This window comes from Cydia strobilella, chromosome Z (assembly GCF_947568885.1).
Source record: "Cydia strobilella chromosome Z, ilCydStro3.1, whole genome shotgun sequence".
In the NCBI taxonomy this organism is placed as follows: domain Eukaryota; kingdom Metazoa; phylum Arthropoda; class Insecta; order Lepidoptera; family Tortricidae; genus Cydia; species Cydia strobilella.
Genome location: NC_086068.1, coordinates 33207181 through 33226004, shown reverse-complemented (window position 1 = coordinate 33226004; position 18824 = coordinate 33207181). Strand labels below are relative to the sequence as shown.

At 35.9% G+C, this 18824-nt stretch overlaps 1 protein-coding gene across 1 annotated transcript; it reads right to left on the bottom strand.

The window, feature by feature from the left end:
• Positions 1-1824: 1824 nt before the first annotated feature.
• Positions 1825-17267, bottom strand: LOC134754405 (DCN1-like protein 1). The gene is made up of 3 exons (XM_063690720.1): positions 17169-17267; positions 16417-17016; positions 1825-2537 (listed from the first exon to the last, which is right to left on the bottom strand). The coding sequence occupies exons 1-3, from the start codon at positions 17169-17171 to the stop codon at positions 2343-2345; spliced, it is 798 nt and encodes a 265-aa protein (XP_063546790.1). The 5' UTR covers positions 17172-17267; the 3' UTR covers positions 1825-2342.
• Positions 17268-18824: the final 1557 nt, after the last annotated feature.

Genomic DNA, 18824 nt, shown 5'->3' with positions numbered 1-18824 from the left:
TAGTTCTGTGATTTAAACCCATAACCCTACTTTCTATTTAAGTCGCAGTCGAGTAAAATGTTGATATTGGGGTATAACGTGTACAAATGTATAGACAAAAGTGGAATTCATATTCCTACAAGTTTCCTATTAAGAGAATATCCCCTGAAAGGGTATAAGCGCTAAATCTGGATTCAGCTATTATTTTCTATAACAAGGTGTATTTTCTCCGCAAAGATATCTAGGACTTTTTTGTGTAGAATTTAATAAGCTTTAATGTTGCTTTACACCATATTTTCAAAGAGAACGTAGATTTAGAGTAAAACGCAAATTTCTCCAGGATGGTACACATTTTCCAAGATGGCTGCGATTCCTCGAGGTCCCCAAATGTGAAATAGTGTGGACATGAAAAAGAGGCCTTTAATATACATACCAAATTTCATAACTTTGGAAGGATTTCGAGGTTAGACCTAATCCGATTGTACTACATCTTGAACGTTTAAGTAATGCATGAAAATGACTGTGAATTGTCAATAATAATACAACTGGGTTTCCACCCAGGTTATTGTATTGTATATTTCATCATCTCGCTCGCAAAGCGTTCGTATTATTTATTTTGTCCAGAGTAAAATGACAGTCAAAGTAATCACGCTCTAGAAGACAAGATCGTGATAATCGCTGAAACATATACTAATATAGCTCATTACATGTACTATAAACTTTTCTATAGGTATATAATATACTAACACGAGGCGAAGTTCACAAAAGAAGTTGTATAAGAAAGTATATTTGTGTAAGTGTATGATTATTTTTGTACAGCACTGTAGATACATTGCAAGTTAATAAAAAGCTTATACACGGTGTAACATGAGGAAACCGAATAATTTTAACGGCGTATTCCTGATCATATTTAAAGACAAAAATGTCCTATAAACTTTTATGTAATTCGCCTAGTTTCAGAATTAATACCAATAAAAAAAAAAGTTTTTATTATTACATAGTGCAAAACACGTTTTTAGAATAGAATAGAAGAAAAAATAAGTAAAAGTCCGTTTTAAGTGATAAGTTTACCAATAATATTTACTTTTTATGTACAAATACATTAAAAAAAAACGAAAAAAAAAACAAAAAAAAAATTCTTTTGCGAATTTGACCTACACTTATTAAATTTTTTCCTTCTTTTGGCCTCAGAAAAGCGTGGTTAAAATCTTTCGGTTTCCTTGTGAACACCTTGTATATTTCTCACGTGTTTCATATTGATTGTCATTGCAATAAATAGGTACTACAGAGGCCCAGAAGTGTAATCAAATTAGATACCTAAACTTACCAGAACTATTTTAGAGAAATAGGACAAAACGAGAATGACACATAACACATAAAATACATACACACAATAGTAATATTTATATTATAACATTTTAAAAATGCCACCATTCAGTGTAGCAGTTATTACTAAGAGACAACGTCCATAATGTTTATTTGGGGTCGCCGTCAACGAAAACGATGAAGAGGACTATATATATATTACTAAGAGACACATTTAGATCTCAATTTGATTCGGTAGACTGGGAACATGAGGCTAGGGAGCTAGGGGGCTAGGCAGCGCGTAGACCTCGGCCACGTACCTATTGTTCCTTGCAGAAGGGCGCGCGGGAGCACATACCAGCCCTCCTCGCCGGGACCAGAAACAATGCGGACTTATAATATATACACAGGCCTACGAGTATCCTACGTTGTAATCTTTATCTAATATTGTATGAATACCTATATATCACAACTGTCTTCAACGATTATGAATTAGTTACCGACCCTATTTAGAAAAAAATACTATACATATAGTAACAAAGTCAATAAGTTTTCAGTTTTAATACAACCAGTATTAGTCATAAAAATAAAATCAAAATTGACAAATCTTACAATAGTTATGATAATGCGTGAATCTACGCACACCCAATGGCAAATAGGCGTACCTTCGCATCTAATACTTAAAGAGAGCTGTATACGAAAGAGTGATTATTAACTCTTATTACAGAATCTCTACTGTTTTAGATCTAAGTTACTAGATTACATAGTAAACATCTTAAACGTTTTTTTAAACCGGGACAATAATCTATAAATGTAGTATAAAATATCTTTTTGGAATAACTTACAATTGCATCGTATTAGCCACAGAAATCGAATACCATAACAACCGCGATCCACTCTAGGGGACAAATGTCCAGAACGTAGAGGAGCAGGCGGAGCAGCAGCAGGGCGACGGAGGCTGCCAGCGCGCGCGAGCGGGCGCGGCGCGGGCGCGGCTGCGGGCGCGGGCGCCGCGGCGCGGTCGCGGGCGCGGGCGGCTCGCAGGCGGGCGGCGCCAGCTAGCCGGACGCCGGCTCCAGCGCCTTCAGCCCCTCGGCGGTGAGGCCCTGCTTCTGGCACCACTCCACGAAGTCGTCTATTAGTACGGGCCAGGCTCCCTCGGCATCATAGTTGCTCATGCCGTCGTCGATTTGCGTGGCGAAATCTAAAAGTAGATTCCACGTGTCCTTGGGAATTGACCTTTTGTGGTGTTCCTGAAACATTGGATATTTTGAAAAATATTAGTTATAGTGGTCATAAACAATCAAAGCAGAAGCACAACCTGCCAGATTACGTTTTCGTTTGCTGCACTATGATTACTTTAAGATTACTAAAAGTAGTAAGTACTCATTAAAAAAATCTTCTCGATGGCTAAAGGGTTTATGAGGTGGTACACAACCGGCGCCGATAGGTCTTTACAATGCCTAATATACATTACGCAAAAGAATCATATCGTAATTAGCGTTACTTGTTGTTACCCTACCGACTGCTTCTCTGGCTCTGTACATTTTATGCATAAAATCAGTATAATTTGAATGCAACATTTCAACCTCTTTATTTATTAAGAATAGAATAATTCATTTATTCATGGTAAACTACATTTCATAATTCATATTAATCTAAATATGAATAAATCAGTAATCACTATGGGGGCAAAAATGCCACCGCTTTATAAATAAATAGTCACATTGTTTTTTTTACAATTGACTAAACGAGAATGAATGTCTCCGTTTTACCTTGGGTAATAACCGGCCAAGTGCGAGTCGGACTCGCGCACTGAGGGTTCCGTACATTACATAAATTTAACAATGTATTTTTTATGTGAAACGTGAGTAAAAGGTAAATTGCGGTTTACGATTTATGATGTATTAAAAAAAACTCGTTCAAACCAATTTTCGGTGGAAGTTTGCATGGTAATGTACATCATATTATTTTTTTAGTTTTATCATTCTCTTATTTTAGAAGTTACAGGGGGGGACACACATTTTACCACTTTGGAAGTGTCTCTCGCGCAAACTATTCAGTTTAGAAAAAAATGATATTAGAAACCCCAATATAATTTTTTTTGTGTGAAAATCTTAATGCGGTTCACATAATACATCTACTTACCAAGTTTCAACAGTATAGTTCTTATAGTTTCAGAGAAAAGTGGCTGTGACATACGGACGGACAGACAGACAGACAGACATGACGAATCTATAAGGGTTCCGTTTTTTGCCATTTGGCTACGGAACCCTAAAAATGGGTCAAACACATTATAGAAAATGGTCACTTCTGAGGACAATATAATAAAAGTAAACGACTGGTACATATAATCAATAGCACAAACGGATGATTTACTATTCGGCGTCCTCTCAAGGCGGCTGTATTAACAGGTGTAAGCAGGTTGCGAAGGGCAAGAGGAATCTACCGATATGTCATTTAAAAAAATCCGTCCAGTATCCTGAGCTACAGGGTGTACTGATTTTCAGTATTTAAACCCATAACCCGACTTTCTGTTTAAGTCGCAGTCGAGTAAAATGTTGATATTGAAGTAGAACGTGTACAAATGTATAGACAAAGGTGGAATTCAAATTCCTCCAAGTTCCATATTAAGAGAATATCCCCTGAAAGGGTATAAGAGCTCAATCTGGATTCAGCTATTATTTTCTATAACAAGATGTTTTTTTTCCGCAAAGTTATCTAGGACTTTTTGTGTAGAATTTAATAAGCTTTAATGTTGCCTTACACCATATTTTCATAGAGAACGTATATTTAGAGTAAAACGCAAATTTCTCCAGGATGGTACACATTTTCCAAGATAGCTGCGATTCCTCGAGGTCCCCAAATGTCAAATAGTGTGGACATGAAAAAGAGACCTTTAATTAACATTCATACCAAATTTCATCTCTTTGGAAGGATTTCGAGGTGAAACTTAATCCGATTGTGCTACAAAGAGGATATAATAAGATAGAGCGGTACTGTCATAGTAAATTTTGTAACCACTATAAATTCACTACCATCTATCGACATACTTTAAAACTAAAAATGAGATCTATAAAAATACGTTAAAATGTATTTAAATATGGATAAATGATTTTTCTATTTGCATTATTTATTTTTATATGATTTTGACCCATGTTCTTTCACTGATATGCGTTAAAATTATAAATAACAAACGAAACCGTCAACGCCCTCTATACGAGAGTAGGCCAAAGCTAGTGGTGCCATCTGATCGAGAATCAAATTTAAGTGATTTTCGAGGCACGTTTTTTCCTTAGACTGTATCCATCTATTACGGAGTTATATCTATCTTTGATATAATATATATATGTCTCAAGTACTAAAAAAATGTATCCCGCCTATAAGCGCCCAGCGTAAAATTAGCGTTAGATTCCCTTAACTTTGCCATGTCTACAAGGACTACAAGAAAGACGCGAACGAGTTAACCATACTATGAATGAAATGTGTATGATCCAAATGCATTACAGGTTGCATTTCTCGTAACTCACTTCATTCTCGTAAAACTATAATTATGCCGTGGTGGAATGTTATCGATCCCAGTGCGCCCTCACGAACGGCAAACAGGGTGAAACGCCGGAGTGGGTTTATTAGTGGGTAGGGCCAACTTCTCCCCCCCCACCACCCCCTCTCGCCAGGAGAGGGGAAAGGAGCGGCGAGTCCCACTTCGTCAATTTTTTTTATATATAATGATATTTTTGATGGTTGGTTGGATAGGATAGTGTAGGAAATATTCAAAATAGCGGCCATGACTCCGCAAGGTAAAGTTTACACTTTACGTTTTTGGCTTCTCTGCTCAATATCTGTTCTAATTTTCATGCCATCCTGAAGAAATTAGTATCAATTAAATGCTGATAATAATAACCTATTAAAAATATGTCAGATTTTATTTGTTTAAGGTTTCACAACTGAAATATCCCCGTTTTACATGAACAAACAGAAAACGGTAGGAAAAATTACAGTGATTTTAATTTTAGAAATACATTTCCTTTAACAAAAGATTTCATTTTGGAAAATCAGTAATTAAAGTTACCACCCCCACGACTTTTTGAACATGGTAATAAATTTTTCATCGATTTTATTAATTTCTTAAGATAATTCTATGGTATTCCTCCAAAAACGCCGCATTCCGGACTCGGACGTTGATCTACTCGTTTTAACCAGTCTGAAGTTTATAAAGTGTATGCGAGTTTTTGAGAAAGTATGACCTTTACTCGAAGACCAGGAACTGATCATCACCAGTGGTGCAAAACAGCTCTTCGAAAACGCCACCTTTCAGGAGTTGCAGTCCAGCTACAGCTTCGCCAGGTGCAAGTAATGAATGCCAATGAGTGGAAAGTTAGATAACTTTGGAAAGGTGACCTGACTCCAAAAAACCTGCTACCAGGCCCAAATGCTGTCAAGATATTGTACAGTCGGTACGCTAACATAAGTATCGACTTTTCTATACAGCTAGTATGGCAACGTGGGTACTCAAGTTGGGGCACTTACTGTATAACACGATGGATAAATTCTGAAAAATAGACTATTACCTATCGGAGCCCAGTTCCTTTATCTGACTAGTACTGCATGTGTTTAAGTAACTGTGATCGAAGAAGACGTGTGCAGTGGAGTCTTTGAAACCATTTATCGCAGTGCAGCATTAGAGAAACAGACGGCTATGATGGAGGTTCTTTAATGATGTGGGCAAAGATGTCCATATATGGCGGGACCGAGATTCTTCTCGTGCCTGGCTCCCGCCTGACGACTGCACATTGTCAGCGGCAAGGTATAATACTGACATCCTCCCTCACTTACGCTTGTTTTTTGACGAGGGTTTCCTTCCGATGCAGAACAATGTCCCTTGTCATATAACAAGGATAATCCGGGCCTACCTTCCCGAAGTTGGCATCGCCATAATGAACTACGCTACGCAACTCTTACGCTGGACCCCTATTCCATCAAACACGTGTAGGACTGTCAAAAAAGGAAGGTTGGAACCAAGATCCTGCACCACCAGGACCTGAAGCTGCTTTGCTAAAGGAATGGGACGTCGTACGACAAAATTATCTTAGGAAGTCGATGAAATCGATGAAAATCCAATAAACATATGTAAGAATTACTTATTTTCCCAAATTTTTTTTTAAAGAAAATGAATCTATATAACTTACTGTAATTTTTCCAAGCTTTTTTGTCTATTCTTAAAAAGCAGGGATTTTTGCAAACTGAAACAAACAAAAATTTGGTGTTTTTCAATAGGTTATATTACTAGCATGGTTTGACTTCTAGTCATACTTGTTATGAACAAAATGCTGCACTTCATGATAAAAGCAAGCCGCTTTGCACAGTGATAGTAGGGACCAAACTGAGCGATTTGACCCGCAGCAGCGGCAGTTTCACCCCGTAGGAACAGAGATGGCGCCACTTCTTTAAAAAATATTTCAAAAAATTCTACAAGCTAAACCAATGAACCGATTTAAATATTTAATATCTCAAATGAAAGCTTCTTATATACATTACATTCAAAAAAATACGTAAAAAATATATACTGAATACTTTCGACAAAAAACGGCATCTTAATTTATTTTTTAATACAGTTGCTCAAAAAGTGCTACTTTTCGTGGCTGTTTAGCGTGCGGAAAGTTGGTTTTCGCGAACTAGTGCTATTTACTTTTTCAATTTTTTAAAATTTTTACTTGTTCCAATTCATGACTACTTATTGATGAGTGTTAATATTAGTTTCGTTTAAACGTCGTAATCAACATAAAAACCTACTGTTAATGTAAGAATACGAAAAATATGCATATTTCATATTTTATTACTTACCTCTTCATCATTATAAGTATTATAACACGTTTATTTTTTAATGTTGAAAAACCGTTCTTAATAAGTTGTCTGAATGGAACAGAACGCCTGTCAAAAAAGAGGCGTTTTTTCTTACTGCAAGAATGTTTTAAGTTTCCAAAGGCAACATTCGATATTGTTTTTATAAATATACGATACACAAATAATCGTAAATAACGATATTTAGGTAATAATAGTACAATGTTTTAATATTTACAATTGTTTCTGTCTTATAGAACATGCATTTGAAAAAAAAAACTTTCATTGAAGTGGGTTCAATAATAATAACAAAATCTATTCTAGTCGAATAAAAGCTAGACTAGATAGCTCTTCACGAAATATTTAAGTTCAATTATGCACGCCCTTACAAATAAATTTATTTAAAAGAAATCTTCAACCGCAGTAAGTGCACTGATTTTAATATGAAATGTGTCATACGAAAAGAAATCACCCAATTTATTTTAATAAATAAATAAAACCTGAATGAAGTTTTTTCCTGGTGCTGAATTACAAAAAAATATAACAAAATAGAACTTGATTTGTACAGCCACCATTGCATGATTTACACTGGGCTTTGCATGGTAAGCTGACGCGACGACACCCACAACGCATAGTTTCGCAGCCAGATTTGCAGCCACAATGGTCCAAGAGGCTTAATTGCGACCAAATCGCTGTAACTGCCGACCATTCTGGAGTCCAACTCTCTTTTTCCTTAGTCCATCCCTAAGAAGATGTACATGGTAAGGAAACTTCTGGTTTCAGAGGAGCGTTTCCCCATATATGGCCCGCTTGGTAAGCTGCTCGAAGTGCATGTTTATAGAGAGCAGCTGATGTAGGTGGCAGGCTTGTCACAAGCTTGTTTTTTGAAATTGTAACGATAGCAATATGGGGAAACGCTCCTCTGAAACCAGAAGTTTCCTTACCATGTACATCTTCTTAGGGATGGACTAAGGAAAAAGAGAGTTGGACTCCAGAATGGTCGGCAGTTAGAGCGATTTGGTCGCAATTAAGCCTCTTGGACCATTGTGGCTGCAAATCTGGCTGCGAAACTATGCGTTGTGGGTGTCGTCGCGTCAGCTTACCATGCACAGCCCAGTGTAAGTCATGTTGAGGTGGCTGTACAAATCAAAAGTAAGTTAATGTAATTTTCAATCCAAGGTTATTTTAGAATAGAATAGAATAGAATAGAATACTTTATTCGTAAACACACACAGACAATAGACATACATTAAAAGAACATGAAAATAAAGTGTCACGAAATGGCCCCATCTCAGCATGCTGCTGGCGACTTCCAGCACTGATCTTCCGATGAGACCATCAGGTGAGAATCACGGAAGGTAATTTTGCATGCTGACCACTGATTATAAGTCTGGCACAAAATTATAGGTTTAATGGTAATCAGCTAGGCACAAAAATAATTCAACAGTAATCTACAGCAATCAGTTCATGTATGATCGGTGATTATGTAGTATTGGAATGGTACAAGTACTTCAAAACGACTTTTCTTTTTCAGTTCTACATCTACCGGTGAACCCGAAGAGGACATTTAAGTTTTTTGTTTACAAATGTAGTCACTTTAAATAAAAATAATTTCTATTTTGTTATATTTTTTTGTAATTCAGCACCAGGAAAAAACTTTATTCAGTTTTTATTTATTTATTTTTTATTTATTAAAATAAATTGGGTGATTTCTTTTCATATGACTCATTTCATATTAAAATCAGACCACTTACTGCGGTTGAAGATTTCTTTTAAATAAATTTATTTGTAAGAGCGTGCATAGTTGAACTTAAATATTTCGTGAAGAATGAAAGGTATCGGTGTCTGTTTTTTTTTGTAATACGTTTTATATACTCAGTACTATATTTATATATATACATTTATTAAACTATTCATGTTCCATAATTTTTTCTTAAGAAATCAAGTAAAAACTATCAATCGAGTAAGAAAAAAAAAATTAAGATGCCGTATTTTGCCAAAAGTATTCAGTATATGTTTTTTGAGTAATTTTTTATAAGTAATGGATAAAATGAGCTTTTATTTGGGATATTAAACATTGAAATCGGTCAAATAGTTTAGCTTGTAGAATTTTTTGAAATATATTTTGAAGAGATTTACACTCGAATTCAAACTTTCATATTTCGTGAAGTATGAAAGGTATCGGTGTCGGGTTTTTTGTATAATACTTGTTATTTATGCAATAATATATACGTGCATTAAATGATTCATGTTCCATACATTTGTTTTGAGAAATCAAGTAAAAAAACTATCAATCGAGTAAAAAAAAAACTTAAGATGCCGTTTTTTGTCAAAAGTATTCAGTATATATTTTTTGAGTATTTTTTAAAAGTAATGTATATAATGAGCTTTCATTTGAGATATTAAACATTTAAATCAGTTTATTGGTTTAGCTTGTAGAATTTTTTGAAATATTTTTTAAAGAAGTGGCGCCATCTCTGTTCCTAAGGGGTGAAACTGCCGCTGCTGCGGGTCAAATCACTCAGTTTGGTCCCTTCTAGCACTGTGCAAAGCGGCTTGCTCTTATCATGAAGTGCAGCATCCGGGCAAAAAATGGCCATAACAAGTATGACTATTCAGGGTGTCATGAAAATTGGTAATGTTATTGAGTGGAGAAACCAAACATGTATTCCGTTTTTTTCTTAACGTATAGCTCACAGAGGCACTGCACACTGCTCTATAGCTCAGTTTAATACACATATTATAGGTCTTGGCCGGGTTAATAAACAAATCCAAAGACTTAGGGCGCTTTTTTATGTCCGTTGTTTTCAGCGGACAATGGACCGTGATAAATGATTACGTCCAGGTTTTTATGTGGCTACTGAAACCTCATGTGTTCGCGACCCTCAGTCATGAGGAATCGAGGAAGAAGAATATATAAGGAGCCTTATTATCTGTTAACATTAAGCTGCATGTGCCTGTAGTTTTAACTTGGGTAAAACTGTTTTTTAGTACACAAAAGGCAGTATGGCAGTTGCAGAGCAGGCAAACATGTATGTTTTTAAAATAATAGCTGCACAAACACATATGAGTAGTTTTTCATAGTAGAGCAGATTACTGTAGAAGTTGTATTAATAAATATTCAAGTTTGCCCCTATGTGGGCTTGACTTTTGCCAACTGTCTTGTCCTTTAGCTTTAGATACATCAGGTGAAGACCACTGCAAGGAAACAAGTAACTTATTCAGAAGTAAGGCCAGGATTACACTTGTAAGTTTTACTTACGTAAGTAGGGACAAAGCTATTTGCTAGAATGAGATAACGATATTCATATCTCATTCTGTAGTATAGCTGTGTCCCTACTTACGTAAGTAAAACTTATAATCCTGTACTAATGTCATCGAAATTAAACTAACGTGAGACATATTTCAAAATATTAGTGAGTGGAAACGTACTGATCTAAATATTTTGAAGTAATGTCATCTTATTTTGTCTACTTTTTGACCAGTTTCCTTCACCCCATAAGGTGTCACATGATTTCAGTATGAAACCAAAAATGTACATAAATTATTTTTTCTAATGAGTCGCCAGTGAGGATAAATGTACTTAGTCAGGTCTTATGTTGTCACAAAGGGTTTGACTGATAAAATGTTTTTTTTTTAAGCCTACTAAGTGTCCCACTGCTGGGCAAAGGCCTCTCCCCTTGATTTCCACGACTCCCGATTTGGTGTTTCCTCCGGCCAGTTGTTCAGGAAGCTGTCCAGGTCATCCCGCCATCTCCGTTTGGGCCTACCCCGTCCACGCCCCTCTACCGGCATCCACTTGGTTGCTAAGCTAGCCCACCTCTCCGGATGCATGCGGTAGACGTGACCGGCCCAGTCCCATTTGAGCCTAGCGGTTTTCTCGTCTACGTCAGCGATGCCGGTTTTTGAGCGCAGCGTGGTGTTTCTTATGCGATCAGAATCTAAATATAATATATACTGAATACATAGCGCGTTGGCAAACCTTCAGTTTGGACTTCTGGATCTCTGTGAGTGACCAAGTTTGGGCGCCGTAGGTTAGAACAGGCAGAACACACATGTCAACGAGTTTGCGCTTCAGTGACAATGGAAGGTTACCCTTCATCAGCTCTTTCATAGACCAGTAGCTCTTCCAGGCATTTTGAACACGGCGCTCAATTCCCTTGTCTTGCCTGTTACTGAAAGAAACTAGCTGGCCCAAGTAGATGTACTCGTCAACATAATGTATGATCTGACCGTCTACCTTGACACTATCTCGTGTCTTGCTATTGGTCATCACCTTTGTCTTTGCGCGATTCATTTGAAGTCCAACTTGGCTTGCGTTGCTCAGATCTTGGAGCATTTTCTGTAGTTCTGCTGCAGAAGGGGCAAAGAGAACAATGTCGTCGGCGAATCGAAGATTAGATAGCCTCCTATCACCGACATTCCCTCAGCCCCCCAGGAAACCGCCAGGCTCTTGAAAACTTCTTCGAGGGTGCTTGTGAATAGTTTAGGAGACAGCGGATCACCCTGTTTAACACCTCGTTGTATAGGGAACGACGGACCGGAGTACTGAAGTTTTATATCGGCGGTGCTATTACTGTATATATTTTTGATTAGGTTTATATAGGTAGAATTAATGTTTCGATTTATGAGTGCGGTTACTATGGCAGAATGGGTTGAGCTATCAAATGCTTTCCTGTAAGCAACAAATGCTAAATTCAGGGGGATCTTAAATTCATTATACTTTTCAATGATTTGGTTGAGTGTGTGGAGGTGGTCGGTGGTGGAAAATCCGGGACGAAAGCCTGCCTGTTCGGGGGGTTGATGTCGGTCGAGCTGCCCAGCAATACGACATTCGATAACTTTAATAAATATTTTGTAAATATGAGAAACCAGACTGATGGGGCGATAGTTGCCTATGTCGAACTTATCGCCTTTCTTTTACAAGAGTATCATATGAGAATGAAGCAGCTTCTGGGGTAATTTTCCTGTTTTTATGATGTTGTTGAATAATTTGGTAAGGGGAAGTAAAAGGTTGGTCTTTCCAAAAACAAGTTCTTCTGTGCTAATTCCGTCAGCTCCAGGGCTTTTATCGAACTTCATCGTGGACATGGCTTTACCCACTTCCTCGGTTGTGATGGGAAAGATAGTTTCAGCACAGTAATACTCTGGTGTGCTATGTGAGTTGGATGGCTCCGAATATAGAGAAGTATAGAATTGTGTGCAGATGTCCATAATTTTGTTCCTGTCACTATGCTTTTTTTGTATAAAATGTAATACAAAGCTTTTAATAAAAAAAGTTTGTCATAATTTGAAAGCTTGTTTTATTTATACTGATCAAAACGTAATACGATTTGTATAAAATTTAGATCGCGACTTCATTTACTACTTGTTTACATTGGAATAGTAGTACAATCGGATTAGGTCTAATCTCGAAATCCTTCCAAAGTTATGAAATTTGGTATGTATGTTAATTAAAGGTCTCTTATTCATGTCCACACTATTTCACATTTGGGGACCTCGAGGAATTGCAGCCATTTTGGAAAATGTGTATCATTCTGGATAAATTTACGTTTTACTCTAAATCTACATTCTCTGTGAAAATATGTTGTAAGGCAACATTAAAGCTTATTAAATTCTACACAAAAAAGTCCTAGATAACTTTGCGGAAAAAATACATCTTGTTATAGAAAATAATAGCTAAATCCAGATTTAGCGCTTATACCCTTTCAGGGAATATTGGGAATAAGAAACTTGTAGGAATATGAATTCCATTTTTGTCTATACATTTGTACACGTTATACCCCAATATCAACATTTTACTCGACTGCGACTTAAACAGAAAGTAGGGTTATGGGTTTAAATACTGATAATCAGTACAGCCTGTAGCTCAGTAAAATCTGTTTTTGCAGTCACATTTTTAAGTCCTAAATATTTTTCCTACAGTTATTTTAGTAAATTTGTAATTGTATTGCATAGCACTCGTGTACCAATTATGGATCTACTGATGTCTATTTCATTGATATCCACTCAATAGTTTAGGCGCTAGAAGTAAAAATATGATTTAATATTCGGCATCCTCTCAAGGCGGCTGTATTGATTTTTCTTTAATGAAACAAGTGTAAACAGGTTGTGAACAGCAAGAGGAATCTAACAATACGTCATTTTAAAAACTCCGTTCAGTATCCTAAGCTACAGGCTGTACTGACCGTTCAGTATTTAAATCCATAACCCTACTTTCTGTTTAAGTCGCGTCGATTGCCGAGCTCTTTCCTTCTATCTTGATATAGTTCTGTGATTTAAACCCATAACCCTACTTTTACACATGAATTATACATCTAAAGAAAGATAAAATACCCAGCTTTTCCTTTATATAAGATTCAGCCATGTAATAAAAGAAAATAAATAAATAGGGATATTAGGGATCAAAATCACCTGGAACAGGCCGCGTATTTTTTGCATGTTTTTTTATAACTTTATTCCGAATATTACATAGAATTATGCAAAATGAGACAGCAAACTACGTTAAATTAAATTGTAAGTAATTCAGCATTAAATAAGCCTTCAACCCATATATATGAATAAGGGATCTGTACCTATAACTTTTTTATCAGTAAAATCTTTTGTGACAGAACTTATGACCTGACTAAGTATGACCACGAATCACTTAAATGCAAATATTTTATCACTATCAGTGCTGCATAATGCTCATTACTTCACATTTTATAATCATACTTCGCAGCTTGTTACCAGTATATAATCCAAATAATATAATCTAATACATCACTCGCTAAGCAAAGAATATTCAATATCATTTTGATAAAGAATAATAGCTAGCATTCGCACCTGCAGGAACAATTTAACTTATACTTACTTAGGAAAATTATTTATTGATTAGCTACTTAAAATAAGTTATTATTCAGTTTATGATTTTGTGTTTTGGAAATCTTTATACATTTTGAGTCAAATAAGATGGATTTACAAAATCATAAATATTTAACTTTATCATTGATTGCAAAAATGTTTAATTAGTGTTTTCCATCAGAGACGGGCCACAGAATAAATAATAGTACTAGGTACAGAAAGTTCACTCTCTAACAAAACGCGTCTATTACGACAGATATGACCGCTAGGTAATTGGTGTAGGCCGCGGTAGCGACGCGACGAAATCGCGGAGTGAGCCACGCCTGCCTATGCTTAGAATGCATGTAAGGGCCCTATTCATTCAATAGAAAAGCCACGAATAAGCTTGTCCACTCAACGACATTGGACCAATTTGGACTTATTGCAATCCTTAATGTCTAAACAATATATCTATCTAGAATTATGATTATTGGAGGTCCGCTTGGCAACTAATCCCAAGAATTGGCATAGGCACTAGTTTTTTTATCGCGATAATTATCAAAGACTATGATTATCTGGATAATTTCGAACCCTGTTTGTAGTGCAATTAACTCAATCAGTAGTACCTACTATTTTGAATAATTTCCAAAACTAATTTTGATTTGATCATGCATCAGCTTAAATCTGAAATAACTTAATTAAAGTACCTGTCATAAATGTATTTGATGCATGTTTTTATTGCAGATTGTACTTTCTACCATAAAGTTGGTATGCTAATTTCAGCTCATTTAGAAACTGGTGCAGTGGGTGAGTCAAATTTAAGGGCCCACTACACAACCGTCAAGCATGCTTCCAACCACCGCAACCCTGGTGATTTTAAATATGTAGTAGGCCCTTTACTTCACACCCGGCAATATATGATTATCAACACATTAACAGACTTGTGAAAAACCACTTAAAATAACCACTTCATTAGTATATGACACTGTCAACATTTGCTACTGAATGGGACAATCCTTTATGGATGAAAATTTAATCTATTATCTGTTAGATGTATGAAAACGACTTAGGTATGTTGAAAGTATCATGACAGGACTAACATACAGGACCTTATCGGTACACCTAATTATTGATATGTCATAGTAAGCCCATTTTCAATTTATATGTCAATAAAGAAAACATTTACATTTAGGATGTTATTAGGATTCAGAAACTGTAAATCTTTTAACCACTACTCGTCATTATATTTGTACTATCTTTACTACTTTAGAAGCATTGGTTTTACCAAAGATAGATATAACTCCGTAATAGATGGATACAGTCTAAGGAAAAAACGTGCCTCGAAAATCACGAAAATTTGATTCTCGATCAGATGGCGCCACTAGTTTTGGCCTACTCTCGTATAGAGGGTGTTGACGGTTTCATTTGTAATTTATAATTTTAACGCATATCAGTGAAAGAACATGGGTCAAAATCATATAAAAATGATTAATGGAAATAAAAAAATCATTTATCCATATTTAAATACATTTTAACGTATTTTTATAAATCTTCATTTTTAGTTTTAAAGCATGTCGATAGATGGCAGTGAATTTACAGTGGTTACAAAACTTACTATGACAGTACCGCTCTATCTTATTATATCCTCATTGGTTTTACAATGATTAAAAATAATAATATCAACAACAAGGACCCAGTACCAAATAATAATATCAACAACTAGGACCCAGTAGTCCCAGTACCAAATAATAATATCAAAAACAAGGGCCTAGTACCAAATAATAATATCAACAACTAAGACCCAGTACCAAATAATATTATCAACAACTAGGACCTAGTACCAAATAATAATATTAACAACTAGGACCCAGTACCAAATAATAATATCAAAACAAGGGCCCAGTACCAAATAATAATATCAACAACTAGGACCACTACCAAATAAAAATATCAACAACTAGGACCGAGTACCAAATAATAATATCAACAACTAGGACCACTACCAAATAATAATATCAACAACTAGGACCCAGTACCAAATAATAATATCAACAATTTCGACCCATGCTACCGTGGCCGGATAGCCGAGCGGTTCAGGCACCTGTCCAGTAAACGGGGTACGCTGGTTCGATTCCAGCTCTGGACACTGGAGGCTTTGGTCATTTTTTCCTTCGTATATGATATTTATTTCAGTTTATAACTAGGACCCAGTACCAAATAATAATATCAAAAACAAGGGCCCAGTACCAAATAATAAAATCAACAACTAGGACCCAGTACCAAATAATAATATCAACAACTAGGACCCAGTACCAAATTATAATATCAACAACTAGGCCCCAGTACCAAATTATAATTAGAACCATAAAACGTGTAGCATGAGTAAATGAGTATTGGCAATTTATAAAGTATCAGTTTGTATATAAGTAATACAACCAGAAATAAAAATGTTTGTGTAGAAACACATACCGTAAGAAATTTGCACCAAGCATCTAGGAATTTAAATCTTCCACGAAGCACTATATTCCAATATGCTATTGCCATATCTAACTCCAATCCCTTTTGCCCTGGGTTTTTGGCATAGTTAAAGGTGAAATGGTAGAAATCTTTAAATTTATTAGGATCTTTAATTTCTGTTTCAAGGGTAGCTAGTTTTGTTTTTAATTTGTCTATACTGTCTGCTCCCAGCTCCATCAGTCCAGTCAGGAACTCGTCTTTAGAGAACTCACACTGCACTGCAGCTTTACATTTCCATGCAATGATAAGTACTAATATAGATTCAGGACTAAGGTTTAAATCTTCTAGAAATTTCATGACTCCATCCACAGTGATCTTATCATTCTCTTGTTGATCTTTGTACTTGTTGAATAAGAGTTCCAACTTTTTTCTGTCTACTGAAGCCTTAATGGGATCCTTGTAGTACGCATCTGGGTTCTGAAAATAGTTATCACTAGCCAGGTCCAGTTTCCAATCATTCTGAGTAAGGCAATAAATCGCAGTGCTCTCGGTAGTTTGAGTAAAAGCGACGAATTTCTTGACTTTGTCTCTCTGTGATGATTTTAATTTATTCTGAAAGAAAACGCAATAGGTAATGTCATAACCTTAGTCTATAGGTTGCTCTTAGGTGCCTTGTTTGGACGTCAGTATTGGTCAACGTTTACTCCTAACTGAAATATGGACATGGAGTACCTTTATAAAAGCTTTAAGGACATGATGCTTACCATTTTAGTATGATTTTTGGTAATTCTAACAATGACTTTCACTGTTATTTCGACATCGGTACCATAGTGATATCCGTTTTTTTTGCTCTTATCCTTTAACCACAGACAAAGTAGTGAAATAAAAAAGTAAATAAACAAGAATTGGGCCGGGTTATGTATTATAGTATGTCAAACAACTTTGTCAGTAGAAAAAGGCGCGAAATTCAAATTTCCTATAGGACGATAACCATGGATAAGTTGGATAACCATTCGCGCCTACATTTAAATTCGCAATCAAATCCAAGACATATTGCCACATCTGTTACATCTATACAGCCCTTTAGATGGACGTAGGGAAATAAACACTATAAACCTCAGAATAATAACTAAATAAACAGTGTCAAATTGTCAATATTCTCATTTGTGTCATGTTTGTATCGCATAACTTCAAACTCGAGTAAATCCATTCGATCCTCTCAGTCAATATAAATCTACCCTACCCAAACCCTACCCAAAGAGTATATAGAGTTTGTTCGGAACATAGAATAGATCTAGTATATTTTCTATAGATGCGGCCTACCGCGTGCGCCCGAGGGATAGACATAGATGACGTCATAAACGTGGGGATACCATATTGGTAAAAATTACCCCAATATTTGATATAACGTTGGGGCTGGGGCGTTTACCCTGGAGGCAAAGTTAGCTTGTTTGACGGTATTAAAATTGTTAAATAAATGTCAATAGGCAGTTCTTTTTAGGCGTATGAACAATGAAATGCCTCCTATACTTCGCGCAGGTGGTACAAAACTAAATATGTTTAGTAAATAAAACGTAAAATAAAAAGTATTATGAGTTTTAATTTTAAGAAATCACAATCACAAGAAATTATTTAGTCGGCTGCCAATTTTGCCGCCCAGTAGCCGCTAACCAAGTATTGCGCACAGACTTGTCTAGCGGAAACCTAGAAAATGTACACATTAATGTACACCACATTTAATCTTCACAACATTTGTTTTTTTTTTTTAATTTAGAAGTACGAAATAACTTTGGAGGCCAAAATTACCCATAAAATTATGATATTTTCATCTGGTATTCCTAATATGATTGTTATGCAGCTAAATTAAGAAGAAGTTTAAAAATGGCTGACAGATTATCACAAACAACCTACATAATTTGCGTAAATAATTGTGATATTTTTATTGAAATCGTTTGATTCTACATTGCTTTGAGTGTAACGTAATTTTACGATGTTATTCTCACATGTTGCGTTAAGAGGAAGGTGTACAATACCGTACTTACGTGTGAAAGGTTATGTTCTCATATATTTGCTCAGAGCGGCTATTACAGGCGATTACAGAACAATTCACCACTATTTTATCAAAGTTCAAGCATCCAAAACGCTAACCATCACTAAATTACATAAGAGAAAGCACAATTTCATACAAAACAAGCAACGAACAAGCATGACATGTCACGTACTTATTTGTTTGCCACAAACTCCATTGTGGCAGCGGTGGAAAAGTGAAACTATGACAAAGACAAAAAGTAATATATTGCTCTCTGCTACTCCTACTGAAAGATACATAAGACTATCCCGTTCGGTCATTTCCCCCCACCTCTCATGACCGATCCAGTTATACTAGATAGTGGCAGAAACGAGAACTAACATTATCAATT

Excerpts from the sequence above, each read along its gene's own strand:
- LOC134754405 (XM_063690720.1), bottom strand. Across the intron at positions 2,538-16,416 it reads CTTGGTGCAAATTTCTTACG|GAACACCACAAAAGGTCAAT; the intron begins GTATGTGTTTCT and ends CCAATGTTTCAG.